Source organism: Pseudophryne corroboree, chromosome 2 (assembly GCF_028390025.1).
Source record: "Pseudophryne corroboree isolate aPseCor3 chromosome 2, aPseCor3.hap2, whole genome shotgun sequence".
Classification (NCBI taxonomy): domain Eukaryota; kingdom Metazoa; phylum Chordata; class Amphibia; order Anura; family Myobatrachidae; genus Pseudophryne; species Pseudophryne corroboree.
The window spans coordinates 713,935,865-713,948,202 of record NC_086445.1 but is presented as its reverse complement, the minus strand read 5'-3'; the positions used below and the strand labels follow the sequence as shown (position 1 = coordinate 713,948,202).

At 46.1% G+C, this 12,338-nt stretch overlaps 1 protein-coding gene across 2 annotated transcripts in view; it reads left to right on the top strand.

The window, feature by feature from the left end:
- Positions 1–11,627, top strand: part of LAMB3 (laminin subunit beta 3) — a 111,932-nt gene extending 100,305 nt beyond the window's left edge. For both annotated transcript variants that reach the window (XM_063955338.1, XM_063955337.1), the window contains 2 exons: positions 6,621–6,774; positions 8,316–11,627. In XM_063955338.1, the coding sequence (XP_063811408.1) occupies positions 6,621–6,774; positions 8,316–8,455 (294 nt within the window). In that variant the 3' untranslated portion in view covers positions 8,456–11,627. The remainder of the gene's footprint in view (positions 1–6,620; positions 6,775–8,315) is intronic.
- The last annotated feature ends 711 nt before the right edge of the window (positions 11,628–12,338 follow it).

Genomic DNA, 12,338 nt, shown 5'->3' with positions numbered 1-12,338 from the left:
GTGTTTTTCAATTTTTGTTCTTTTTTTGAACTTTTTCATACGTAACGATCCACGTGGACTACGATTGGGAATGGTAAACTGCCCAAAGCATGGCGAGCAAAGCGAGCTATACGAGAGGACACGGTGCACTAATTGGGCTTCCCGGTCACTGTACAGAGAAAACGACACCAAAAAAACATGAAAAACTCATGTCGACCTTTTGACCTGTCGACCTAGAACATGTCGACCTAGAAACCCTGACAACCTTCAAACCCTGTCGACCTAGTGACTGTCGACCTATAGTGGATTGATGGTACTTATCAGTATGTTGTTTGTGGCTACGGTATGTAAGGAACGGAGGACTGCACGGCCGTGCAGTCTGACTCCCGCTGTGAAGGAACAATGCACTGCCCGGCTCTCTGTGTAGAAGGTGGTGCAAGCGGGGAATGTGGACCCGAGTGGGTCGATTGTCTGTACACTTACTGAAGGTGGTCCCTCTGCTCCCCTTCGGACGCTCCTGGTTCACTCCAAGGGTGGCTCCGGCTCGCTAGATGAGAAAGGGCTGAAGGTCCTCTGTGGTACCTGTAAGGGGACACTACATACATATGCACAACAGGGAGGAAAAGAAGGAGAAATGATTGGTCATCATTGGCACTTGTGGCCTCAGACTGGGTGCCCATCAGGTGCGGAAGCACCCAGTGCGACCCTGGACAGAAACGCCCACAAAGAGGAGGGTTGGGGAATGGGGTGACGAACCTATGTACCGTAGATGCACACGGAACACAGGATTGCTCACCAGACACTATCTTGTCAGCTTGCGTGACAAGCGGTCTCACTTCTGGTACCTAGGACAGAAATACATGGGATGTACTGCTGAGCAACGACACCCAACAACAGGCAGGAGCGAGCGGCTCCTGGCCACTGACCGGACTTTGCGTGGCTAACAGCCTACCTTTAATGGGAGGGGGCTGGGCTGTTAGGTACATGCGGCGTCTAAGCGATGACTGCGATCTAGTGCCTAAGCGATGCCTGCGGCCTAGCGCCTAAGCGATACCTCCGGCCTAAGCAATCTAAACCCAATAACTAACTATGCGCACAGCAAATGCGATACAGGAAAATACAGCAAAGTACAAAACCTACAGTATAGAGAAATACAATGAAACACAATACCCACAGTATAGAGAAATACAATGAAACACAATACCCAGAGTATAGAGAAGTGCAATGAAACACAATACCCACAGTATAGAGAAATACAATGAAACACAATACCCACAGTATAGAGAAATAGCGTCACTGAGAGCCTACATTGACCGCCATCCCCGTATCGCTCATGGTCCATTCATCGCTGGACCTTCTGCCCTCTCTATTCCTCTGCAGGGACAGAGGTAGTGGTGGGTGCAGCAGCAGCAGAAGTCTGGACAGCAGGAACACCAGGGTCAGCAGCAGCAGCAACCGGAGGAGCAGAAGAAGCAGGAACAACAGCAGCAGCAGGAACAACAGCAGCAGCATGAGATCTCTCTCCTCTCTCTGTCCTTTCCACGTGCAGCCTCCTCCCTCTTCTCCTGCGCCGTGCCTTTAAAACCCCGCTGCGGGGGATTCTGGGCCGGGTGATGTGGCAGCCTCTGATTCGCTGCCTGCGTAGCCCGGTGATGACACGCCACACCACGTGGGTGCACCCAGCAGCTTCCAGCCTGGCAGCAGCTTCCGGCCTGATGGCCCGGGGGAAGGGGTGACCGGCAGCGGCTTGTCGTCCACACTCCCCCCCCCCCCCCTCCTTTTCCTTTGTGGTCCACACAAACATTTGATTTGTTGTCCAGTCGTAATCTGGATCTGCAAATCGTGGGGCCGGCACCGCCAGCGTGCTGCGGCTTGACCTTCGGGGTGGCGCAGCCTGGACAGGGGCGGCCACCCTGACACCACTGATGTCCTCTATGGGTGGTGTCGGTGATATCCCCTCTTCCAGTGGTGCCAGCAGAGACAGTTCAGGGGGTGGATCCACGTTCCGCAGTGCTCCTTCCGTGGACCGGGTTCCCGGGGGATACTTGCCATTGAACACTGGAGGGCGGGATCTCCCATCGGTCTCTCAGCTTGTTGTGTGGCCGATGGTCATGGACGCGGACGTGCTGTCCCTCCACAAGGGTCCCATCTAGGGTGGATGAGGGCTTCCTTATTCCAGTTGGTGATCTCTCTGGTGGCCCTCAGGCGGCGTCTCAGCTCTTCCACCGACTGGCTCTGGGTCCACTGTCTTTCTCCTGTTGTCAGGGAAAGGTCAAAGTCTTGTAATTCCCTCCCGGGTCTACCGAACATCATGAGGTTGGGGGGAAAACCAGTGGTGCATTGGACTCTGTTGTTTTATATCTACACCAACTCCTGCACAACGTCTGGCCACCGCCTCTTCTGCTCGGTCTCTAAGGTCCTGAGCATTTTCAGGTTGAACCGTTCACAGGCACCATTCCCTGCCGGGTGGTAAGGTGTGGTATGGGATCTTTGCATGCCATAGATTTGGCAGAGGCATTCCATCACTCCGTCTTGGAAGCATGCTCCTTGGTCCAAATGGATGTGTTCAGGGGAGCCATACCTGCGGATGAACTGTTCGACGATGGCCTTAGCGGCCGTGTCGGCGGTCTGGTCCCAGGTGGGGGTGACCACCGTGAATTTGATGTGGTGGTCTGTCATCACCAGGGCGTATTGGTATCCTTGCACTGACTCTCTGATGAGCACGTAGTTAATAATCAGGAGCCCCAGGGGTTTGGGTGGTAACGATGGTTTATACGGGCGCCCTTTGCTCCATGGGTTTGGTGGCCTCACACCTCTCGCACACTCGACACATCTCTTCCACCACCTGCTGGAGTCCCAGGCAGAAGTATGGCCAGTGTCCTTGTTCCTTCCAGTGGCGGATGTTCCTCAAATCTGGGTCCCATCCTTGTTCAGTGGCCTAATACTGGGGGGATTTCCGTAATTGGAGGCCACAACTGGCAACCTGCTGGGTCTCTGGAGGGGGCCCAATTCAGGCGAGATCTGGTATTTTCCACCCCTATTGCTCTTCATCGGTAGGGCCGGTGGGGGCGTGTACCGGAATGCAGGACAGGGCATCCGCATAGCATTGTCCTTCCCACGCCGATAGTGTATTTTCACAGGGAACTTGGCTAGTTGGGCAGTCCAGCACTGTTCCAAGGCCCCCAGTTTGGCGGTGTCAAGGTGAGCCAGCGGGTTGTTGTCGGTTACCACCTCAACCTCGCCCGCTGTCAGATTCTCCGGAAATTTTTCCGTCATGGCCCACACAAGGGGCCAGCAGCTCCAGCTTAAATGAGCTATAGTTCTCGGTATTTCATTCGGACTCCTGAAGATCCCGGCTCCCATAGGTGATCACTCTCTCCTGGCCTCCCTGGACTTGGGACAGCACGGCCCCCAGGCCCTTGTGGCTTCCATCGGTGAAGAGTAGGAACGGTTTGTTGAAATTCGCATAGGCCAACACTGGGGCTTGGGTGAGGGCCTCCATGAGCTGGAGAAAGGCGTCCTCCTGCGCTTGGCCCCACTTGATCGCTCTTTTCCGGGAGTCTGTTGCTATGCCCCTTAGCAGCTCATGTAGTAGACCAGCGATCTTGGCAAACCTTTTGATAAATCACCTGTAGCAGCCTACTAGGCCCAAGAATGCCCGCACTTCCGTCACGGTGGCCGGCATCTTCCATCCTTGGACCGCGGTCAGCTTGCCAGGGGTTGGTTGCACCCCTTCTGCGAAAACCACGTGTCCTAAGTATTCCAGGCTGTGCTTCAGGAGGTGCCATTTCCGGGGCCTGAGGCCGTAATTTTCCAAATGCTGTAAGACCAGATCCAGCCTCCGCAGGTGCTCGTCAAGGGTAGGAGCAAACACAATAATGTTTTCCAAATATATCAAGATGGCCTCAAAGTTAAGGTCCCCCAGGCAACATTCCATGAGGCATTGATATGTGGCAGGCATATTGGAGAGGCCGAACGGCATCCTGCAGAAGTCAAAAAGCCTCATGGGAGTGATGAAGGCAGTCTTTGCCTGGTCCGGTTCCGCCACTGGTACCTGCCAGTACCCACTGGCAAAATCCAACGTTGAATAGTACTGGGACTTCCCTAGGGCGACTAACGACTCCTCGATGCAGGGCAGGGGGTATATGTCTCTCACCATGCAGCTGTTCAGCTTCTGGTAATCCACACAGAAGCGTAGCACTTCATCTTTCTTCTTGACTAGGAAGATCGGGGCTGCCCAGTGGCTCTTGCTTTCTTTAATGACCCGGTTGTCTAGCATTTGGCGGATCATGGTTTTTACCTCCTGATATAACCGGGGCGGGATGGGGCGGTTGTGCTCGCGGATGGGGAGACTGGCGCCATTGTTGATCTCGTGTTCTAGCTCCTGGGTGTAGCCAAAGTCCTTCTGCCTTTTCCACTGCATGCGCTCTAATAGTTTGACATCCGCCGGGTGGATTTTATCCAGGGTCGCATCTGTCTGCTTCAGTATGACCCGGCCATTCCAGCTGTCGGTGGGCATCCCTTTTTCCTTGACCATCACCGCCAGCGTCCAAGGTGTCTCGGCATCCGGGTGGAGTGTCAAGCCTCTCTCCAGCTGGATGTGGCCCACTGGGATGGTGTGTAACTGGGCCATGGTCGTCCTTGCGGGGATTTGTGCAGGGTGGTCCCCGAGATTACAGATTCGGACAGGCACTGTGCCGTTTTGGACCAAGGGGAGGGAGCTGGCCACCACCAGCCCGGTCTCTGTTTGTTGTATTCAACATGCCTCAATGAGGACCTCTATCCCCTCCAATCATTGGTGTGACCTTACTGGCAAGTCCAGGATCACCTCCTGTCGAGCGGGGATCCTCACTTTCTGCTTGTGTTGTGTTCTGATTTGGCCAATGGGTCCCCCCTTTCCAGTAGATTTTAGCTCCTCACACAGTTGTACCACCCTCTGGAGGGCTTGTTGTATGGGCTTCTGCACCTTTAGGTTTCTACAGTACTGGGGGCCTTTCTGTTAGACCTGGGCCTGGTCCAGGAAGTGCAGGATATTCATGCCAAAGATGACGGGCTCGTGCATCAATTTCTCCCGTGCGACTACCATGACACCCTGGGGCTGGGATGGATCATCATTGGCCTTGTGACCTCAGACTGAATGCTCGTGAGGTGCTGAAGCATCCGGTGTGTCCCTGGAAGGAAACACAGACAAAGAGGGGGGTTGGGGGGTGGGGTGATGAACCTACGTAGACGCACACGGAACACAGGATTGCTCATCAGACACTATCTTGTCATCTTGCGTGACAATCGGTCTCACTTCCGGTAAATAGGACAGAAATACATGAGAGAGGCACCGAACGGTGGCGACACCCGCAACGGGCAGGACCGAGTGGCTCCTGGTCACTGACCGGACCTCGCGTGGCTAACAGCCTACCTTATTTTTTTATTTTTTTATGGGGACCTAACTGTGACACACCATCCGGGGCTGGGGGGGGGGGGGGGGCTGGGCTGGGTACCTGCGGTTCCTAAGTGATGCCTGCGACCTAGTGCCTAAGCGATGTCTGCGTCCTAGTGCCTAACATATGACTGCGGCCTAGACAATCTAAACCCAATAACCACCTATGCAGTGAAATAACGCGGAATGCTATGCGCACAGCAAATGTGATACAGTAAAATACAGTGAAGTGCAATACCAACAGTAAAGAGAAATACAGTGAACAAAATACCCACAGTATAGAGAAATACAATGAAACACAATACCCACAGTATAGAGAAATACAATGAAACACAATACCCACAGTATAGAGAAATACAATGAAACACAATACCCACAGTATAGAAAAATAGCCTCATTGAGGGCCTACCTTGACCACTGTGGTCTGTTCATTGCAAGACCCTCTGCCTTTAAAACCACACTACGGGGGCATCTGGGCCAGGTTACGTGGGTGCCTCTGATTCCCGGCAGCAGCTTCCGGCCTGACGGACCGGGGGAGGGGGTGCCCGGCAGCGGCTTGTCGTCTGTGGCATCCCACACCTGTACAAGTTCTGGTAGTGTGGTACATGCGGCACATGTGGAACGCTGTAAGTCTCACACTCTGAGCTCCTCTCTCTCCGGTCTCCAGCTCAGACTCACTCTCTGACTCTAAGATGGAGGAGTACGGCATGTACTACTGCTCCGCCTCCCCGAGACACTCTGACACTAGAGAGATGAACATTAGGGAATGCGCCCATGTGATCCTATGGCACAGGAGACAGGTACAGAGTGTACCATTAAAACATGTTGCTTGTGGTAGTTTGCATCCAGTAGCACAGGTTTTCCTATTCATGACATTGAATAGAGTTCTGAATACATATTTGTGCATTTTTCTTGGAAACCTAAACAACTGTGAACAAGCCATTATGAAACATGTTACAATGGAAAAATGATGATGTCTTTTCTGGTGCAGTCTCGGAGATAAATGCATATATCTCATCGGTTGCTATAGGCAACTGCACACTTTTCCTTTCCACCAGTTTTATAACTATCCCCATCCACAGCTTCTAAATAGTGGAGTCAGTGCATTTGCAAAAGTATAATAGAATGTGTATTATAAACAATATTCCTGATTCTATGACATTGTTAAATACAGTAGTAATAATTACATTTATTATCTGACACTTAGGATCTAGCTGTTGTGAAGGAAAAATATGCACTGTTTAAGAGCCGCCTGGGCCAAAACTCAAACCTTGGCGTTCAGGGAGAAAAGGTTGCCAACATCAAGATGGAGGCCGACCGTCTTTTCCAAGAATCAGAGGGAATGATAAGAAGGATGAAAGGTAACATACATCTATGTGTATCCATGTGTGCTGGTCCCACAGAACAAAATTCTTCCTAATACTAAGTGATAAATGCAGTTTTTTTTAATCGTTTATACGTATAGCGCTTTCCTCCCTTAGTAATAATATGGTTATTATATAAGCATGTATATGAATAGCTGCTTACTATGGGAGCAGTATACTGAATGGCAGGGCTGACTTTTACTGTTTTTATACGCAGCAGCTTCCCACACGTTTTGTACAAGCGCCTAAGGACCTGAGCACTGTACTGATTCTAATACAGTCATAGGCTCCTTCTATTCACTCTAAAGCTCCCAGGCTGTGATTAAATGGGGACTGAGTTTTGTTATTCATCCTCTATGAGAACAGACCTCTGGGAATTAAAGGATGTAGATAGATCCCAATTAATAATTACAAAATACCAGTTATATTATTATAGAGTATGTTTATAATGCACATAAATTACACAGGGCACTTCCTACCAGAAAGACTAATATGGTTGCTCACCTACATTAAGATAAGTAAGCAGGTGGTGGATAAAGGAATCCAATCCGCAGAACTCTCTTTTCTCCTATTAAAGGGAAAGTATTTAGGCAGGTGAGTCAGAGCCTTTACTGTCATACTAATGTTTGGACCACCAGAGATTTAACTGTATAAAGTATATGAAATATAAAAAGAATATGTTAGAAATATCTTCTTTGTATTATCCTAATCATTTATAGTCAAAAAATTCTGGAGTAAAAAGTCTAAGGCAGGGGAGGCACTGCCTATCTTTTCCACACATCTCACCTAATTTCTGGCAGTATATACTGCTGCACCTGTGTATAATTTCCACTTGAGACCTTGGGCATATATAAATCTGGCTTTGGTACTAGAGTGCCTTCTCAGTCATTGACGTCACTGCCTAGCATCTATATACCACATAACACGAGACAACATCTTTTACCATGTCTTTTTTTACACTTTGGGGTATATTTTGTTTTACACTAATAATTTTTATAGTCAAAACTCTGGAGTAAAAAGTGTATGACAGGAGAGGCAGTACCTACCCTGTCTACCTTGTCCGCACATCTCTGATGAAACTTCACCAAATTTCCAGGAATTTATACTGCTGTACGGCCTGTACCTGTGTATAATGCCCCATGTATCCTTTGGCTCATATACTGTGTGTAAATCTGGCTCTGGTACTAGCCAGTGCCTCCTGAGCCATTTACCTCACCACACGTCCCTATAATCATGATTAGTTGTCAGTCCATTAGACAGTTCTCCACAAAAAGAATGCTAGCAGTCCAGACTGTCTAATATAAGTATTAAATAAAGTATATGAAGCAGTGGCATGTGGTGTATTGGACAGTGGTCTTTCTGACTTTTGACTGGTAATGGGGTTTCTTACTCCACCATCTAACATTCATTTCCTCCACATGTTTTCACAATTCCTTTTTATTGATCAAGCAATTACTATTTAGATGATGATTTGTGATGCCGTCCACCATCACTGACATTCCTGTTTCTAATGGTATTTCTTTCTTTCTATGTATCAGAAATTGAAAGTGAGCTTCTAGAGGGGCGGCAATCTATTATGGACAAATTTTCAGAGCTCGAGGGGTTGGAAGATGAGGTGATACAAATCCGAGATTTCATCAGTGCCAGAGCTGTCTTCTATGCAACCTGCAGGGATTAAAACAGGCCTCCTACATTCCCAATGGCCCATGTCTATTCTCATAGAGCTTCAGATGAACATCTTCATGTACTGTATATGCTGACCCGTATAGTTATTATTTCTAGCTTTTACCCCTATAAACAGTCATACAGGCAACCAATCAGCAAATAGCACAAGCACTAAGCACTGTTAGACAGTAAAAGCACACGTGTGATTGCTTGTTATTGGTTATTTTGTATTTGCGTGTTTTGCACTTTGTGAGTTTAAATAACAGTCAAATTGAGCTATTTTTGGGTGTAGTGGTTGCAACAAATTGTTTAGTAAACATTAAAACTCCTGAAGTAATAATATGGAAATATGTAAAGATATTTGAACAAATTATGGATGAGGATGAGGTCAATATAGTAACGTTTGTGATCAGATGGATTATAGTCTCAAAACACATACTGATAGGCTAATTCGCTTCTGACAAGAATACCAATTCACTGGGTGCCCAGAATCGGGTGGGGCTTCCTGCCTCCTGGAAAAGTGGGCAAGCCTCTCGGAGTCAGCCACTGCCATTAGTTAACTGCCCCCTTACCGAGTGAAGTGAGCGTCCCAGTGGCCGATGTACGCTGCGTAACATGTAGTCATTATAGATCACAGGTTCTCAAACTCTGTCCTCATTACCCCACACAGTGCATGTTTTGCAAGTCTCCTCACAGAATCACAAGTGAAATCATTTGCTCCACCTGTGGACCTTTTAAAATGTGTCAGTGAATAATGAATACACCTGTGCACCTGCTGGGTTACCTGCAAAACATGCACTGTGTGGGGTCCTGAGGACCGAGTTTGAGAACCACTGCTATAGATAACTGTTGATAATAAATAAGGCTGCCAGGAAGAGACAGCTGAAACATGCTCAGTGTTGGAGTTGAATACACTGTTATGTTTAAGCTGTGATGACCTCATGTATGTTTTTTATACTGTTAGAATAAATATCATTACATTGCCAGCACATAAACAAATAACAATCCAGAAAACTCTGACAACATCACTTCAGTATTCTCAAGTTACTCTGTTACAACTCTTGAGTTTAAGGTATAACATATACTTCCTAATGTATATATGAATATCACATTGTCCTTTGATGTTGTGTATCTTGTATAAAAGCACTTAGCCTTGTATTTTATATCAGTTCTCTGGGCCAGAAAGAGCATTGGCTCACCCCCACCCCCACCCCACTTTCGCTGCCTTTGCCCTTCCCCATTTTTAAAATACGTAGATACATTTATAGAACACCTATACTTTCAGAACACTACAAGAAACTGGACTTGGACACCAATCATCCTATTCATTAATTCATTCACTTAACAACTTCGGAGCTATTTGTCATTTAGTTACATTATCCTTTGTTTTACTAAATAACAAATTTCTTAGCAGTCATACCCGGGACCTTTCACATTGACAGGCAGGGTACATTCAGTCACATCCTCATATATTTAACAAATATATTTAAAATACTTTCACACCTGGGAGTCAAACCCATCACTTCTCAACATTGTGTCACATTGCAGGGAGGGGATCAGTATGATACAATGGCTGTGAGGAGACCGACGCTGGGATCCCAACAGCTGGAATACCGGCAGAAAGTGCTATATATAGGGTTACATTCCCCCTCCGGTGGTTGCGTAGACCACCACTCGAGTGGTGATTCCGACCGCTGGTATTTCACCGGGTGTCGGGATTCTAGCTTCAGTCTCCTGACAGCCGGGATCCCGACAACCGGTAAATTGACTGCTTCCGCAGGGAGACACTGCACTAATAGAGATTTTTGCTCCTAAGCTAATTCTAACGATATGAAGCTTATAATTGTCAGTATTAAAAAATTGCATTTAGGCAGATCTATGTAGTGTGCAGCTACACATCCAATCCCTGGAAGCCAAACACTACATAGATCTGCTCAACTGCAACGCTGATTAGTTTTTACAAAAGTATAATGTGTCTCTTTAAGCTTCATATAGTTAGAATTTGCAGGTTTCCTATACAGGAGCAAATAACTCCTTTAGTAAGGCGTCTGACTGCTATGTGAGACAATGCCGAGAGGGTTATGGGTTCTAGTCCCAGGTATGACAGTATTTTAAAATGTGTTTGTTAAATAAAGGGGGATGTGACTGAAGGTGCTTAGAGACAAGAGGAAACTGAGGTGGCCGGGTGATGTTGGAAATCAAAGAGGAGGGAAAGTTACAAATGAGAATGATTAAAATAGAAGATTGACAGGTATTGCTGAACAGAACAACGCCCCCTGCTTTGGCGGCACTCTATCAACCACTCTAGTTACGGCCCTACCATGCACTCTAATTAAGCGACAGGAAAACCTTGCTCATTTATGCTGATGTCCTATAATGGTACAAGCTACAGTACGTAATAAGCAAGATTTTCCTAAACTGATAACCGGATATGTGCCAAATAAAGTACATTGTGCACCATACCATATATTTGCTATTTAGACTATATGCTTCTTCCAGTGCTATTTGTATTTCTAATCTAAGGTAATATGGTTTTGTGATATTTTAAGTGAAATTAATTGCATACATATTAGAGACATTTCATAAAAATGGTGCTAATTTGAGTGAAATTTTATATTTATTATAAAAAGTATACAAGACGAGTAAAGCTTGATGAAAGCGCACTAAAGTGAAAAGATATGTAAATATATTTATAAAAAAAACTGCAGTAAAGAGAAAACCTTTTTAGACATTTTAGTTTATATTATTCATTAACAGTGCTTTCATTGTAGCTTGCCGTTTTTATGTCATGCAAATAGAGCAATAAGTTACGCTTGAAATAAAACCAAATTTACATCACAATTTTTACAAATGACCCATAACACGTTTCTATGGTGATTTAACCATTAATGTCCTATGTTTTTGAGTCAGAATAATTTTGGGCAATACAGCAAAAGCAAATTAGGGAAAGTAAGCATAGAATATGTTTAAGTCCTGTTAATTTAGATATGTTACAATGTTACTGCTGTGACCCTCTACTAGCTGGATATATAATTATATACAATTCACCTTTTTACATTATTTTCCACAAAAATTTTACTTTGAAGACATTTTAACACTCTAAGGTCAATGTTAATATTTTACATGTTTATTTATATCACAAACTGTATGTATTTGATAAAGAAATAAAGTCATTATTCATCAAATTGGGTCTCTTGTAGCTTATTACAGTCATTAAGAGACATAACTGTTACACAATGGCCAAATATTATTATTACATTTATTTACAGGGTGCAACACGTGTTTCGCAGCGACGTACATACAGCAGACATTAGAACAATACAGGGTACACACAGAATTTACCATTACAGGAACAGAAAAACTAAAACAGAGTACGGCTAACAATTAGCAACACATTTCCCAATATACACTACAGCCGAGATGTAAGGAACACTGGGTTTAATGTATGAAGCAGTGATAAGAGTGGAGAAGTGAGCCAGTGGAGAAGTTGTCCATGGCAACCAATCAGCATTGAAGTAACATTTATAATTTGCATACTATAAAATTGTACAGAGCAGCTAACTGGTTGCCATGGGCAACTTCTCCACTGGCTCACTTCTCCACTTTTATCACTGCTTCATACATTTACCCAATAGTCCTGGATGCTATGAGAAATGGGGTAGGGGTGTGTATAGAATACCTTGCCTCCGAATGCTGGGGACAATGTTCCAGCACTGAGGGACAGCAATGTCCCAGCAGTTCAGACGACTTCATTGTCCATATTTTGCCCTGTATTAGATCCCCTGGTGGAGCTTCAGCTGCCTGCACTGGTGTGGGAAAATAATACTTTACTGTTCATGACAAAAAAAATTATATTATTTAGTGTAATTGTAGATCAAAGTGGTCATATAACAAGT